The sequence below is a fragment of the Eutrema salsugineum genome, unplaced genomic scaffold, assembly GCF_000478725.1.
Source record: "Eutrema salsugineum unplaced genomic scaffold, Eutsalg1_0 scaffold_5, whole genome shotgun sequence".
Taxonomy (NCBI): Eukaryota; Viridiplantae; Streptophyta; class Magnoliopsida; order Brassicales; family Brassicaceae; genus Eutrema; species Eutrema salsugineum.
Window position 1 is genome coordinate 8,494,500 of NW_006256612.1, and position 16,578 is coordinate 8,511,077.

At 37.0% G+C, this 16,578-nt stretch overlaps 6 protein-coding genes across 6 annotated transcripts; 5 read left to right on the forward strand and 1 right to left on the reverse strand.

Annotated features, from left to right (window-relative positions):
• Positions 1 to 1,589: 1,589 nt before the first annotated feature.
• Positions 1,590 to 3,596, forward strand: LOC18992896 (tRNA pseudouridine synthase A). The gene is made up of 2 exons (XM_006416344.2): positions 1,590 to 2,813; positions 2,905 to 3,596. Exons 1-2 carry the CDS (start codon positions 1,633 to 1,635, stop codon positions 3,356 to 3,358), a joined length of 1,635 nt encoding a protein of 544 aa, XP_006416407.1. The 5' UTR covers positions 1,590 to 1,632; the 3' UTR covers positions 3,359 to 3,596.
• A 439-nt stretch (positions 3,597 to 4,035) lies between these two features.
• LOC18992897 lies at positions 4,036 to 5,378 on the forward strand. The gene is made up of 5 exons (XM_024153165.1): positions 4,036 to 4,157; positions 4,275 to 4,443; positions 4,523 to 4,747; positions 4,861 to 4,989; positions 5,099 to 5,378. The coding sequence occupies exons 1-5, from the start codon at positions 4,084 to 4,086 to the stop codon at positions 5,219 to 5,221; spliced, it is 720 nt and encodes a 239-aa protein (XP_024008933.1). The 5' UTR covers positions 4,036 to 4,083; the 3' UTR covers positions 5,222 to 5,378.
• A 1,052-nt stretch (positions 5,379 to 6,430) lies between these two features.
• On the forward strand, positions 6,431 to 7,920 carry LOC18992898. The gene is made up of 5 exons (XM_024153164.1): positions 6,431 to 6,563; positions 6,671 to 6,845; positions 6,941 to 7,168; positions 7,293 to 7,469; positions 7,556 to 7,920. Exons 1-5 carry the CDS (start codon positions 6,490 to 6,492, stop codon positions 7,763 to 7,765), a joined length of 864 nt encoding a protein of 287 aa, XP_024008932.1. The 5' UTR covers positions 6,431 to 6,489; the 3' UTR covers positions 7,766 to 7,920.
• Positions 7,921 to 8,253: 333 nt separating this feature from the next.
• Positions 8,254 to 9,185, reverse strand: LOC18992899 (mitochondrial import inner membrane translocase subunit TIM17-1). Its single transcript, XM_006416347.2, has one exon. The coding sequence runs from the start codon at positions 9,112 to 9,114 to the stop codon at positions 8,458 to 8,460; it is 657 nt and encodes a 218-aa protein (XP_006416410.1). The 5' UTR covers positions 9,115 to 9,185; the 3' UTR covers positions 8,254 to 8,457.
• Positions 9,186 to 9,484: 299 nt separating this feature from the next.
• On the forward strand, positions 9,485 to 10,272 carry LOC18992900 (plastocyanin major isoform, chloroplastic). The gene has a single exon (XM_024153341.1). It carries the CDS (start codon positions 9,580 to 9,582, stop codon positions 10,081 to 10,083), a length of 504 nt encoding a protein of 167 aa, XP_024009109.1. The 5' UTR covers positions 9,485 to 9,579; the 3' UTR covers positions 10,084 to 10,272.
• A 2,413-nt stretch (positions 10,273 to 12,685) lies between these two features.
• On the forward strand, positions 12,686 to 14,489 carry LOC18992901 (24-methylenesterol C-methyltransferase 2). The gene is made up of 2 exons (XM_006416349.2): positions 12,686 to 13,838; positions 14,270 to 14,489. The coding sequence occupies exon 1, from the start codon at positions 12,752 to 12,754 to the stop codon at positions 13,820 to 13,822; it is 1,071 nt and encodes a 356-aa protein (XP_006416412.1). The 5' UTR covers positions 12,686 to 12,751; the 3' UTR covers positions 13,823 to 13,838; positions 14,270 to 14,489.
• Positions 14,490 to 16,578: the final 2,089 nt, after the last annotated feature.

The window sequence follows — 16,578 nt, forward strand, 5'->3', positions numbered from 1 at the left end:
ATATATTCTATACAATAATCCCAATATGCATGGTTCTATCCTTAATTTCCAAGTAGTTTGCAAGGAAAAGTGAACATTGTAAACTCTTTTTCGTCATAGAAATGTGTAACGTTGTAATAAAATGTCAGTTGAGTTCTACAAAATAGTACATAACAAAGAAATATAGTACATCCTGAATGCTCAATCGGTTTGATTCCATGCCACAAACCGGGGAATGGTCGATACATATGCACCTAAAGGTTCAGTTCGTTCGATTCAATAAATATTTGGGTAAAAAGGTTGGTGAAAGTTGATTTAGTGGATCAAGATACTAATAATAAAAAAAACAACATTATAAGTCGCCCGGGCAAATCATAATTATGTTTTGGCGAATTTATTCTCTTCTTTTCACTTTTTCCATTATGCATGCGTAGACACTCTCTCATGCATACCATCATCATTATCGTAATTTACAAGAATTATCAGGTGTATTAATTCCAATCCATGAACCAAAGATTGATGATTACAATTTTATATACTATTTAATTATGTACACTGTATAAGACTTCGCTTATATGTCATACATTGCCTTGCTTAAAGTCCAGTTGGAAAAAAAAAAGTCCAGTTGGAAATTTTCGTACAAAAAGTGAAATCAGAAAATATTATACTCGATTCACATCCTTAAAAAAAGGAATATTTACCCACAAACTATCTGTTTTTGTATGGTTAGATGGATGTGGTTAATCTTATTTTAAAAAGATGAATAAGATGATTTTTTTTTTCAGTTGGAAAGATATTGTGAGATTCCATGATTAAAACTTGGCTTTGATTGGTAACTTTGCGGAATGGCGGAATTGCGGAAAAAATCTTGCGGAATAGATTAAGCGATTTATAAGTCGCTTTTATGCGGAATGACTTTTCCTTTGTATTTTTGTTAAGCAAAAACGTAGTCTGCGTTTTTGTGTGTATTTTTTCATTACGCGAATTTTTGTTGCACAATTCCACCATTCTGCAGGTTACCAATCAGAGCCCTTGTGAGGTTCAATTTCACCTGGTGGAGCCGTGGAGGGGGAGTTTACTGAATAATTTGATTTTGTTCTTACTGACCATTTTAAATCCAAATTAATATTTTTAAAAACAATTCAGAGAAAAACGAAGAAGATAAAGAATGGAAAAGACAGTGTTGGGTTGGGTCGAATGTCAAGTGATAAGATGTCACAAAAGATCGGCTTTTTTTGTTATAAAATTTCAAAATAGGAATCATGAAGTCCCATGACTCTATAGTATTCACATCACTCACTTTTGGGTATGCTTGACTAGTATATTATGTTTTCATTTTCTAAGATTTCAATTGCCCATGGTTTAACAAGAATATCCACCTAGGCCTAATTAGAATTGCTTTTATCTCCGTAACTATACGAAACAAAACAATTAGTAAGACTGAAATATTTACGGCTATTGTTTCAAAAGCATCAAGGATTTGAGGCCCAAATGGGTGGCAAATTAGTTGAAGGCCCAACAACATCAATCAGAATATGTCTGATTGCGAAACGTCGTCGTAAGGAAGGGACTCGTTCGTCTTCTAGTTATAGGGTTCTATGAGGGGACATGACTCAACTTCACTGTAACAAAGAATAGCTAATAGTGGTGAAAATGGAGAATCAGGAGCCCGAAATCGAGAAATTGCCCCAAGATGAGGTTCCTGATCAAGAACCAGAGCAGAAGAAGCTCAAGATTTCCACCTCTGGCGAGGAAACAGATTTGCCGGCTGCTGCAGCTTGCGGCGGAAGTGGCGGAGCTGAGCGTAGACCTCCGAAATACAGGCGCCGGAAAGTCGCAATCGTGTTTGCGTTTTGCGGGGTAGGGTATCAAGGAATGCAGAAGAATCCCGGCGCGAAAACCATTGAAGGAGAGCTCGAAGAGGCGCTGTTCCACGCCGGCGCTGTACCAGAGGCCGATCGGAACAAACCAAGACAATACGAATGGGCACGATCCGCTCGCACCGATAAGGGCGTGAGTGCGGTGGGACAGGTGGTTTCTGGTCGCTTCTACGTCGATCCGCCTGGATTTGTGGAGCGTCTCAACACGAATCTCCCTGATCAGATTCGAGTGTTTGGGTACAAGCGTGTGGCGCCGTCGTTTAGCTCCAAGAAATTCTGCGATCGGAGGAGGTATGTGTATCTAATCCCTGTTTTTGCTCTTGATCCATGCTCACATAGCGAAGCTGAGATGGCTAGATCAGATTCAGGGTACGAATATGTGAAATGTGTAGAGTGTTGTGAGAAAGGCTATAAGATTCCACTTGGTGTGATGGGGAAAGACACTAGTGATGATACAAAATCATTGGAGCTTCAGTCTGAGATTGCGTCGAGCAACTGTGATGCAGTAAAGTGTGAAACTTTGAGCTCTAATGTACCTAACGGAGAAGATATCCGAAACTCAAGATCGAATTTGGATTCTTCGAAAGAATCGGATACTTTGGCTAAGGGAAAGTCGAACGATGAGGAAGGAAAAGACATGGTTAAGACCGAGAGCAAGTTCTGCTATGGTGAGAAGGAGAAGGAGAGGTTTAACAGAATTCTAAGCTATTATGTTGGTTCGCATAACTTCCACAACTTCACCACAAGAACGAAAGCAGCAGACCCAGCTGCAAATCGCTACATTCTCTCCTTCAATGCAAACACAGTGATTAACCTCGACGGAAAGGAGTTTGTCAAGTGTGAAGTTGTTGGACAGAGCTTCATGCTTCATCAGATCCGGAAAATGATCGGACTTGCTGTTGCAGTCATGAGGAACTATGCACCTGAATCAGTGATCCAAGCCGCTTTCAAGAAGTAAGCTTTTTTTATTTATTTCCCGCTATATCCCTGAATATAGAATTGTTAAGAGGCAAGCTGATTTTGGAATTGGCAAACTCTTTACCAGGGATGTGAGAATAGTTGTACCGATGGCGCCAGAAGTTGGACTATACCTTGATGAATGCTTCTTCACGTCTTATAACAAAAGATTTAAAGGCAGTCACGAGGAGGTGTCAATGGAAGAATACATGGAAGTTGCTGAAGAATTCAAATGGAAGCATGTTTACTCTCATATTGGCTCAGCAGAAGAAAAAGATGGAATTGTGGCGATTTGGTTGCATTCATTGAACGAAAGAAACTATCCAGACCTACGTGTTGCTGAACACAAACCGGATGAAGTCATTGTCTATAAGAAGATTGGAGAAGCCTCTGAGGAAAAGATCCATGAGGAGAAAATTTCAGTGAAAGAGAAGACTAATGGCACTGCGGAACTATTTGTTGCTGATAAGGTAAATGATGAAACATCTGAAGAAAAGAGTATGGAAGAGAGTATTACAGTGGAAGAAAATGCAACTGGGTGAAGCTGCTTTTGCATACTGAGGATCACTGGATTCAGGTGGAAGCATCGAGCTTAAACCGCAGCGTTTATCTAATCTAAGAACAATATGCGGTATAAGAAATAAATAGTTTGGTTTTCTCCAACTTTCTCAAACTTTATATTTTCCAACTAATCAATTCAATTGATGGGGGTTTGAGGTCTTTTTTTCATAGTATCTCTCGACTTTACTTTTGCATTAATTCAAAGTATTTCTGTAACGAGAGACAAAAGGAGAAAAATAATAAAACAGAGCACAACTGAGTTTTACCAGTTTGGTAATGATCGGAGTGATCACTACCTACGTCTCGACTCTGTCATAGCCACAAGAATCGGATTACCAAAGCTAGACCAAAGAATAGCCGGGTTCGAGGATTAAACTTGTGTGCCACTTCTATAACTGAAACCACTTTTGTATATTTTTAGAAAAGTACATACATTTTCTAAAGCGTTCTCACATGAACATGACTCCTCGTTACTCAATCGAGGAGGATAATATTAGAGTATGACAATTACACGAAACACAAAAAAGCTGTTACCAAAATTGGATAAATCATCTCTTAAGCGCGTTGGGCAGTTGAAGACAGTAATGGAAAAAGCAGAGCACAAACTTCGACTATAAAACAGAGAGGCTCACAGAGATGAAGAATCACACTACAAAGAACATCAGAACAGAGACCAATAGCAGAAAGAGTATTCTTCATTCAGAAAATGGGGCTAGTCGTATTCAAATGGGGATACAACAAACTGACGCTGCTGCAGAACAGAGAGCAACGTGATACATGGCAAGTTTCAATTATTCAACCTCTTTTTTTAGGATTTAGTTATGTGCATCAATAAATCTATATATATGCATTGGTGAGTGTTTTGATATATGTTTTATGTTCCGAGTGATTAAAAAGGGAAATAGAACCGGCTGCTTGGGATGACGATAACCAGATATTGAGAGGTGTGCCTGAAGACAACTTTGGGACATGGTGTGGAATTTCGAAACGAGGCCGAGTTGCATTTGTTGTGAATTCATCTTGCAGTCTTAGCCCTTCCATGCATCGTCCTATTGATTTCTTGCGGGTTTGATATTATTATTATTATTTTTTGAAAAACTATTTGGATATGGATCACATTCTCACGGGGATTGATTTGATTACAGGGAGAGATGAGTCCAATGGAATTTGCAAGGGCTTGGTCTTCAGATAACGATCACCGTCTCGACAGGATAAGCAGTGGTCTGAACTGTTTCATGATTGTTGCAGATATAAATGCAAACTCAATGGTTTATGCCTCCAAAACATCTCCAAGGGTGTTAGAGGTTGCTTTTGGTGTCCATACCCTTGCTTCTGTCACCGGACTCGATTCCGATGGTGATTATTACCTGGTAATTTAACTTTGTACAACACTCTTGTAAAAGATCGTGTTGTTATGATAATCTTTTTAGAGAGAAATGTTTATGAAAAAGATTAAACACTCTTTCTGGTGGTACTTATGTAGGTGAAGCGTCAGAAAGAACTTTTCTCTGAGATGATTAGTAAATATAAGAAGAGAAAAGTTCCACCATTGAAGGATATGGCTGAGAATTTTATGTATAAAGGAGACAGAAGCGCGCCTCACAACTCATCTGTAAGAGAATTAAAACAATTTGGAGCCTACCCTCTTTTTTTTAATCCTGAGCAATACATATTAATATTCTTTATGTTTCTCTTTGTTTTCTTTCTTTTGTTGGATTTAGAATGAAACATTGAGTACAATAGCATTGGCCGTGAAACCCAACGAGGATGTGAACTTTTATCAGAGGTACTTGAAGAATGGCACATGGAAAGACCACAGCTTCACTTTCAAAATCACTGCCTAGTTACAAATCAACATCGTGCAGCATCCATCCATATCCGAATATCTTATAGTTAACTAAAATAATACTGTTGATGCTGTACTTAATTAAACCTTGTCGTCGATTCAGGGAAACCTATTTCCTTGGCCGCACTTTATCTACTCTAAGAACAATATTATATGCATGCTTAAAATAAATAAACAAATTATAGTTGTTGATGGATTTCCTATGGCGACTTCACTCTATATTTTCCATCTATTCAATTGAATTGATGGGATTAAAGTTATTTTTTCATAATTTCTCTTCTTAGTTTTACTTACGCCTTAATTCATGTATTTCCTGCCCTAAATTTAAATAATGAACAAGTTTAGTTCTCTGCACTAAAATTAAATAATGAACAAGTTTAAGTGTATTGAGAATATTAGCTACAACAAATGGTTAGATAAAAAAATTTTAACAACTACAAAAAAATGGTGTATAAGTGCACGAGTATACCAATTGTGCAGCTAAAGAAAATATACTAATGAATTGAAAAATTTAATCAGCTCTAAATTGGACTGAATATATTTCTGTCTTGTGTTTTGGTCAAAGGACTGAATTTCAAACCATAGCATACTATAAATGGATAAATAGAGATAAGAAACATTACAACACTAAATTAGCAACAAGAAAAGAAAAAAAGGATTTCAAATAATCGGAAGAGAGGAAAATTGGGACTGATGTAGAATCAAAGAAGCGATGGAGCTTAATCTAATCGAAAAATATTACAGAAATTAATAATCAAAGATAAGAGAGATAGAACGAAATGAGGGACAAACAAGAAGAACAAAAAAAAACAGAGTACTCCGGAGTTTTACGAGTTCGGTAATGATCGGAGTGATGCCTACTTGCGTCTCACCTAGCCGCCAGAATTGGATTGGCAAAGCTTAGACCAAAGAATCATCGGATTCGAGTAATAAACTTGTGTGCCACTAGAAACCACTTTTGTATATGTTTAGAATATTACAAATATTTCTAAAGTGTTTCCACATGCACATGACGCATCATTACTGAATCAAGGAGGGTACTCGTAAGAGTATGATAATGACACGAGAAACCAAAAGCTAGTCCAAAACTGGTAAAATCGTCTCTTAAGCGCGTGGGGTAGTTGGAGAAGCAAAGGGAAACAGAGCAGAAAATGCGACTATAAAACAGAGAGGCTCACAACTCCCAGAGAGATGAAGAATCACACTAAAAAAAGATCAGAACAGAGAATTAAACCATCTAAATACAAATATTCGTTCTTTCAGAAAATGGGGATTGTAGCATTCCAATGGGGAGACAAACAACTGACGCTGCTGCAGAACAGAGAGGATTGTGATTCATGGCAAGTTTTATTTATTCAACCTTTTAGGGTTTAATTATGTGTAGTATATGCATTGTTGGTTGATGAGTGTTTTGATTATGGTTTTTTTATATGCGAGTGATTAAAAGGAAAACAGAACCGGTGGCTTGGGACGAAGATAACAAGATATTGAGAGGTCTGCCTGAAAACAGCTTTGGGACGTGGTGTGGTGTTTCTAGACGAGGCCGAGTTGCATTTCTTGTGGATGCATTGCTCCATGACAATCTTAGCCCTTCCATGTTTCGTCCTGTTGATTTCTTGCGGGTTTGATTAATGTTCTTTCTTTCTTTCTTTTGTGTTTGTTTAAACTGTATTTGGATATGGATCTCCTCATGGGATTTGTTTGATTTGATTACAAGGGGGAAATGAGTCCAATGGACTTTGCAAAGGAATGGTCTGCAGATTCCAAATGTGCCTACATCATGAACAGGGGTCTGGCCTATCACATGATTGTGGCAGATGTGAATTCAAACTCAATGGTTTATATCTCCAAAACTTCTCCAGGCGACTCAATTGTCCGTACGGCAAAGGTTGATTTTGGTGTGCATTCCTTTTCTACTTCCGGACTCGATTCCCAATTTGACAAGGTAATATTTTCTTAACAATCTTGTTAACAAATCGATTTGGTAGGATTATTCATTTCACAGAGAAATATATATTCTACTATTGTTTAAAAAAATAATCAAACACTCTGTTTGGGTATTTATGCAGGATTTACACATGAAAACCGCTTTCTGTGAGATAATTGGTAATAAAAGAAACAAAGAAATGCCGCCGCTAAAGGAGATGGCTGAGAAGTTTGTATATGAACCAGTCGAAGCTGGCCAAACGAGCGCATCATCTTCTCTCGACTCTAACAAGAAAAAATCTGCTCTCCACATGTCTTTTGTAAGAGAATTAAAACAATACTGAAGCTACCCTTATTTAATGAGAAAAGGATATTGATAATTTCTTTATATTTTTGTTGGATTCAGCCGGACATAAAAGGGAAGCGCAGTGATGAAACAACGAGTACAACATCATTGGCCGTGAAACCCACCAAGGAAGTGAAACAAAAGGACTCTGAAACAATGAGTACAATAGCATTGGTCGTGAAACCGACCAAGCAGGTAAAGCTCTACGAGAGGTATTTGAAGAATGGCAAATGGAACGACCACGACTTCACGTTCAAGATCGCCCACTAGTTACATTCAACATTCCGCTAGCATCCATCCGAATATTATTATCTATATCCCTAATAAATAAGTAATCTTATCGGTGATGCTGTAATACATCTTATCAATCTTGTCGATTCAGGGAAACCTATTTCCTTGGTCGGTGATACAGTATATCCTAGTCGTCTAAGAACAATATGCTTAATATTAAAACCATATATTAAAATAAAGAAGTAGTTGCTTTTCTCAAACTTTCCTGTGTCGAGTCGACTTAAACCTTGTATGGACACAATAATGCGTCATTTTAATAACTTGTATGGATTAAAGATTGGTAGCAAGTAAAACTGAAAATCGGGAGTATTTAACTATTGATTTTCATGAACTCATCAAACACATTTCATATATTTTTCAATTTCATCCCTACAAATAACATGTTGATTTACAAGACTTATATGTGTTTTGCATATTTTAACCGATCAACATTCTCACAAGAATTTGGTCAAAATAAAAAAAGAGCATTATCACAAGAAGTTAAACCTCGCTAATTATGTTGTAACATTTGCTAATTTTACATATAACCAGACGGAAATTAGGCTCTAAACTTCGAAAGCTTAAAAAAAATGGTTATCAAGCGTTTGCAGAATATAATAATTCTAGAAATTAAGCTCTAGCTTGAAAATTAATAATAATAAATGGATCTAGACCTCGATTAAAAGTATCACTTAAAACTCGTAAGTGGGCACAGGAGGCGCATCAAAGCTCTCCAGAATCTGAGTCTTGCTCCCTGATTTATCCTCAGATTCCTTCTTCTTCCCATTACCAAATAAACCCCCAAACCAAGATCCCGAACCAGCCTCCGAAGTCTCCGGTACAACCTGACCAAAAACCTGACCCATGGGCACACCATACGGCGCCGAAGCTGAAGCAGCATCCTCCATGAAAAGCTGCTCTTTCTGCTGCTGCAAAGCACTAAATTTGTTAATCATGATCCCTGCTCCTTCTATGAGAGCCAAAAGAACGCCTCCGACTATAGCCGAGCGAGCCGTCGCGTTAATTCCTTGACGCATCGAGAGAAGGCCTCCAGTGGCGGCGCCAGATAAGATCGAGTTCCATGGATCTTCCTTCTGTCTTGCGTACACCAAAGCGCAATCGAATGTCGAGAATAGACCACCCCATACCGCGAAGCCTCCTCCGATTCTCGGCGCGTTCATTCGCACGGCCTGAGTGCCGCCGGAGAGATGAGCGCTGTTGGGAGAATTGTAGATTCCCTTTAGGAAGTGAAAGGCTGATCCTCCAACAGCACCCATGCCAAACGCACTTCCCACGTCATCGAGGATCCGATCCGGACATGGCTCTCTCGCACTTTCTGGAGTTCCCATCAATTTCACCTTTTTCGTCTCAGGAAGAAGAAGAAGAGGAAAAAATTAAAAGAGCCCTAAATCCTTAATGGAAATTATTTTTACTCACCTAACTTTTCGAGTTCTTCACGTTTTTTTTAAAATATTAAGGCCCAACTAGGCCCATTCGTAAATAAGCCCATCTTTTGGAGGGAAATAAAAAAAAACATTCCAAGTCGTGTACTCTAATAAGCTTATCTCATTTCTCCACCTCACAATGCCACGTCACGACAGACAAAATCTAAAATCAACCAATCACAACGCGTCTCTACAGATAAAACTTCATTTTAATGGAGTTTGCTTTCAGAGCCATCCATTGCTCTATCTCATTCTCTCTCTCTCTCTCACCACATAAAACGCATAAACCTCACAATATCTCAATCGACCAAAGATAGCAAAAAAAAAAAACCAAACTTTTTTGTTCCAATTCTAAAAGTTATCTTGATCATGGCTTCAGTAACCTCAGCCACCGTCGCAATCCCATCTTTCACCGGTCTCAAATCAACAATCTCCAAACCCTCCGCCGTCGTCAGAATCCCCACCGCGGCGGCAGCATCACCGAAGCTCACAGTGAAGTCATCTCTAAAAGACTTCGGAGTCGCGGCCGTAGCGGCTGCAGCTTCGATTGCTTTGGCCGGAAACGCCATGGCAATAGATATTCTCTTGGGATCAGGAGATGGGGCTTTAGCTTTTGTCCCCAACGATTTCAGTGTAGCGAAAGGAGAGAAGATTGTTTTCAAGAACAATGCTGGATTCCCACACAATGTTGTCTTCGATGAGGACGAGATCCCAAGTGGTGTTGACGCGAGCAAGATCTCCATGGACGAGCAAGATCTACTCAACGGTCCGGGAGAGACGTACGAGGTTGCTTTGACTGAGCCTGGCACCTACAGCTTCTACTGTGCGCCTCATCAGGGTGCTGGTATGGTCGGTAAAGTCACTGTTAACTAAGTAATAAATTGTGAGCGCAAGTGAGAGGCAGAGTCTCTTATTCAAGTAGAGGCTTTTCTTTCTGTGTCTTGCATAAGGTGTTTTGTATTTCTAAAGAGTGTTGAATCGAATGGACCGTGATTTGTTGTAATGTGACTGGTTCCATAAATTATTTTTCTTCGTTTATAATTATAATTATATAGTCATGTAGATATATGTCTCGCCTAAAGTTCTTTTAAGAATATGGTAATTTAACTAGGAACCAAATATGTTAGAATAAGCGTAGACAGATGACCAATCTATAATTAATCATTATGTCTCAAAGACTTAAACAAGATTTGAGTTCAGAACTTCAGATAGATAGTGTAGAAATCCATCTGTGCCCTGCATAAATCAGGAAAAAACAAATATGAAATCGTGAATATACTGTAGAAAGTTTACTGATATTCAGTGTATAAATTCAGTTATAAGTTTATAGCATGTAACATGTAAACCCATCTGCGACATGTATAAATCTAACAAAACATGTGTAAACTAAAACTAGCTACAATAAGTATAAATTCATCTACATTTATAGGTATAAATTCTTTTAGAACATTTTATAAACCAAATCACAATATTTACTATTTAGTATTTACAACTCCAATGACATATTACATAACATGTTATATAATGTAAAAATATCTTAAAATCCAGGATCTCAAGTCTCGTCTTTCGTTCGAATGTTTTTAGCTATTTGCATTTCAGCTCAGATAACTTCAAATTTCGGACTGCCCCAATTTAACCTGTTTGAGTGATTGGGCTGATAAGCCCATCACAACGTGCAAGAAGACATATCAATCCAGAATCGTATTCGGTAAACGTTATTCGATCCATAAAATGTAAACTTTATTAATCGGGCTTATCATTTCTTTTGATCGAAAGATACAAACGATTAACCTAAAGCACAATGATAATATAAACAGACTGATTACTATCCTTTCCACTTTTAGAAGCTCAAAATTAGCAACGCTGCTTTAAAAAAACACTCTTCAGTTTTTCTTTTGGATTTCCAGCTCTTGAGCCAATCCCACTAATACTTTCTACTGATATGAGAGTCATAGTGTTCGGAATAACAAAACATCAGGGTTCCAAAATTTTGTTGATTGTTTGTTCGTCTTGTGCAGGCTATTACTTCCCATTGGTCAGATTGGCTCGTAACAGGTTTATTTCTCGTAACTTTAGATACTGTATATCAGAACTTTCTATTTAAGTGAAAGAAAGAAAATTATTTGAGTGGGAAAATACAAAAAAGGAGACAGTGCAGACTTGAGAGAGATCCAAAGGTTATAGAAAGGGAAAAAGAGCATCTTTGAGGTAATGTGGTCTGATAAGAAGCCAAACAAGAAAGCGACAATAGAAAATAAGGCAGATCAATGAGTCGACTTTTGTAAACAACTCGAAAAAAGCCTCTTTATAAGATAAAAAAAGAAGCTTCCACGTGATTTCTCCTTCTCTGGTCGGTACTCCTCTCCCATGTCCATGTCCATCCATCACTTGTTCCCTTTTCTTTTTGTCAAAAGAAATAGATCTTAGATCGGCTTTACTTTTTTTTTTTTTTCAAAAATGTACTTCAATATTAATTTCCGAAAACTCATGATTTAGTTGGTTGAGCAGGTTTTTCAGAGTTTAGAATTCGAGTGTATTAGGAACCACCTTAAAAATACTACCGATCAAAGCCAAAAACTTCAACACAGCCATTGGATATATTTCCAAAACAAATAAACTATATCAACAAAATTTGATTTATTCAGCTGCATAATCCTTATTATTTGTAATTCTGGAGAAAGGCTACCACACGTGAATCCCTCAAAGACGGCCATTGTTCAAATTTGGCGTTACGCACCTCACGCTGGGGACCTTTCTTTTATTTTGATTATTATTTAATGAATGAAAGATGTATTTCACGGAATAATGTTTTTATTTACTTCGTAGATAAACATAGAAAATATTGCTCGGAGACTTTTCAATAAATTTCTTTTAATGAAATATCATAGTAAAGCGTTTTTTTTTTTCGTGATGTTGCTTGACACAAGAACGTGGATATACTTGTTCACAAGTCACAACACTAGGGAAAATAAAATATCTTAGATTTTTCAAGTCAAAGACCAAATCAGGTCTCTGGTCATTAATTATTTTGAATGTAAAATAAATAGAGACCATAAACTCATGCGCAGAAGAATATATTTTCTTACTGTATTTACTACTCCACCTTTTGGCTCATTACTAAACCAATAATGAAAAACGTAGTTTAGTTCAAAAATTTACATGGAATTTTAAACAAACACCAGCCAAAATTACCATTAGGAGTATATATTTTGTTGTTCCAGTTATCTCAATCGTCAAAACTATCAACGGAAGAAACAAGAACCAAAAAAATTTGGCAGACCCATCGCATTCTCTTTTTCTAATTTAGATTTTAATTAAATTTGTAGTAGTATTAGTTGTATATAATAAGATGATATCAATCTGGACATTTTTTTCCATATTTGTTTTGGCAAACACAGTTTAGATTTATTTTTGAAGACTCTAATATAGATATCAGTATATTTACAGATTAAATACTCTATTTTTAGTCATAAATCAGAGGCAACAAGTAAAACTCAACGCGTCTCTCTCTCTCTCTCCATCTCCTCTCTCTCTCAACCAAATGGACACTGTAGCACTCTTCTTCACCGGCGCTCTCGTCGCCGGCGGTATCTACTGGTTCCTCTGCGTCCTCGGTCCAGCGGAGCGAAAGGGAAAACGAGCCGTGGATCTATCCGGCGGCTCAATCTCCGCCGAGAAAGTCCAGGACAACTACAAACAGTACTGGTCTTTCTTCCGCCGTCCCAAAGAGATCGAAACCGCCGAGAAAGTCCCCGATTTCGTCGACACGTTCTACAACCTCGTCACCGACATCTACGAGTGGGGATGGGGACAATCCTTCCACTTCTCTCCATCGGTCCGAGGCAAATCACACCGCGACGCCACGCGCCTCCACGAGGAGTTAGCCGTAGATCTGATCCAAGTCAAACCGGGTCAAAAGATCCTGGACGTCGGATGCGGCGTGGGCGGTCCGATGCGCGCGATTGCATCTCACTCGCGAGCAAACGTGGTTGGGATCACGATCAACGAGTATCAGGTGAAGAGAGCGCGTGACCACAACAGAAAAGCCGGTCTCGACGCGCTTTGCGAGGTCGTGTGCGGCAACTTCCTCGAGATGCCGTTCGATGATAACAGCTTCGACGGCGCGTACGCGATCGAAGCGACGTGCCACGCGCCGAAGCTCGGAGAAGTGTACGCGGAGATCTACAGGGTGTTGAAACCAGGAGCCTTGTTCGTATCGTACGAGTGGGTCACGACGGATAAATTTAAGCCGGAGGATGATGAACACGTGGCGGTGATCCAAGGGATCGAGAGAGGAAACGCGCTTCCTGGGCTTAGGGCTTACTCGGACATAGCCGTGACGGCGAAGAAAACCGGGTTTGAGGTTGTGAAGGAGAAGGATCTGGCGGCTCCACCGGCTGAGCCGTGGTGGACCCGGCTTAAGATGGGTCGGATCGCGTATTGGAGGAACCACATTGTGGTTCAGATTTTGTCTGCGGTTGGAGTTGCGCCTAAAGGAACCGTTGATGTTCACGAGATGTTGTTTAAAACCGCTGATTTCTTGTCCAGAGGAGGCGAAACCGAGATTTTCTCTCCGATGCATATGATTCTCTGCCGGAAACCGGTTTCTTGAAAAAGAAGACGTAAAGGTCCGTTTGGATAGAATCGTCTTCTTCTGATCTCAATTTGTTTTTTTTTTTTTTTTGGATTTTTCATTCTGAGTTAATCAGCAGCGTGTACTCTTTTGGATTTTAAAACCATGTTTTAATTTTAATTTGGTTATCTGGTTTTAAGGATTTTACTGTTTGCCTAAATAAGAATCTTGGTCTCGAATTATCCGCCGGAAGCGTAGCGCCGACGAGTCACCGGGGGTTATTATCATATCACAATTTTAAGTGTTTTTAGTAAACTAATGTACTTAGGTGTCGACAGCCTGTGAGAGTAGTTGACTAGTGTGTGAGTGTCTGAAATTTGTTTGTGTAAATTCTCAAGTAATTTTGAGTTGATTATAATAAATTAAAGAAAAGCAGTGTGTGAGTGTGGCGACAAGAAATCAAAATGAGCTTTTTAGGTTTTACAGTTTGTCGCAAGGCGTTAGTGGTGGGAACTTGAGACGCGCGTGGTGGTCTCGCACGCTATGATATGTTGAATTATTGGTACGTACTAGAGTTGAAAGTTTATGTTTTATTATATGTTATTTTTTTTAAAATAATTCGTTGATAATTTTTTCTTTATTTTAATAATTTTATTTTTAAGTTTGCATTGTGTTAATAATACTTGTGTTCTATTAGTTATCCTTACGGGTGTGTCTATATAACAATTTATTTTTCTTAATTATGTTATTAACTTCGATAAATTTTATTTCATGTATTTTTAAATTTTATCTGTTACTATTGTGTGATTATAATTATTTAAATTATTTTTATTTTTTTTAATTTATACTCTCTGCAACTCTTTTATTTTTAATTAGTTATTATTATAAATTATTAAACAACTAATTCATCATATTTGTTTTTTCCTTTTTTTTTTCAATTTTTACTCTTTTTTCATCTTCATATTCTCATAATTTTTTAGTTTTATATTTTTTTTCTTTCCTTATCTTTAACATCTTTGTTTTCGTATTTTTTTTCATTAGCTTCGTGATCTTCAATTTTTTTTTTTATTTTTCTCAGATTTTTGACTTTTATTTTCTTTTCTTCTTTTATTTTCAGTTTTTCTTCATTTTCTTATTCTGATATTGTTCATCTGCATCTTTTTATATATTTTGATATTTCTTCTTCCTCCTATTTTTTTCATCATTTTTTTTTAATTATTGTCATTTTTTCTAACTTTTTCAGTTTAAATAATATATTATTTTTAATCTAGTTAGTATTATATTTTTTTCTTAAGTATTAATATCTAACTACCACTTATCTTTTTATTTACACTAAAATTTGTTTTAGTTTTTTTAATGTGTACCAAATATACTAATAATAAATAGAAATATATATGTATTAAATATTTAATTTAAATATGCTTTAATGTTAAAATTTGAGAGTTTGGTGATATGGATAACCTAGATGAAGAGAAAACTCTACTATTATATAATAGATTATATGAATTATCGATATATTATAAAATGTTAGACGTTTTGTTTTTTTTTTTTTTGGTCGAAGGTAGACGTTTTGTTTATTCCTAAAGATTCACGTGATTCTTTCTGAGTTCCGGTTAGATCTATGAAAACATAACAAGACATTACCCTTTTTGTTTTTGCCGAATTTTGGCCAACTCACTGCACTGATCTCGTGTGTCTGACTAAAATTTATACATATAAATATATAAACAGCTTTGTCACGATCGTATTCCAGATCGTGATGATTCACGTTGAAAATGACAGGAAGGATAATATACCATCCTGATATCACTGTCTTATCTACCGGGTCTTTGTGGCAATATGATTTTTTCTAAACAAATTATAAGTCCATAAATTTTTTGATGGAGAAAATAAATAAAAATTAAAAAGGAACAAATATGTCTTCCAAATTCCCAACTAAATACAAATATTTGAGTACCACATGTATAAGGCCGTAAAAAATAAATAAACATGTTATATTTTCTTACCTAGTTCTTTGGTTTTAAGTTTTAACTTAACTTCACCACTTGATTATTGTAACTGCCATTAAATTTGAGCCCATGTTTGGGTGACATTACCTTAATTATCCTTGTACATCTAGTAATATTGCAAGATTTTCTGGGTTAACTTTTTGTAAAATTTCATGGACTTTTTGTTAAAGAGAACGATCTCCCCCCTTAGCTTAACTTGAGGACCCACAGAATCAATTCAGGTCACTTCTCTGCTGTTGCAGATTGATTCCAAATCCAGATTAATAATCTGGTCAAGCTGTTTTCCATAGGTTATTTATGTTGGTGTAGGTACTGGGAACAAACATTCGTGTATTGGGCTAATGGGCCACTTGTAACTTTTTGGTTTTCTTTTTGCTTAGTTTTGTGTTGGAATTTAATACAAAGTCTAAGCCTTTAACAACCAAAATATAATCTTCATTATTACTAATGTAACATACGAAACCAATGATCTGATTATGACCTTGAAGCATAAAACCAAATCGATTGCTAAATTCATTTCTAAAGTCCGATTCAAACCTTAATTTTCACACTTTTCTATAATTTCAATATTTAGACACTATTCTATTATTTCAGTATTTTGACACTATAAGTTGGAAGGTTGATTACCTGTGGGATTGGATAGGCCCTAAGAATGAAAGAGGGACGTTAAAAGGTTTAGGACAAAAACCTACCCAATGTTACAATCTATAGTAGAGACGGAAGTAATATCCCTACTTTGGGCTCTGACTTTCTTAGCTTTGAAGATGTAATGTTTGTTAGTGATTC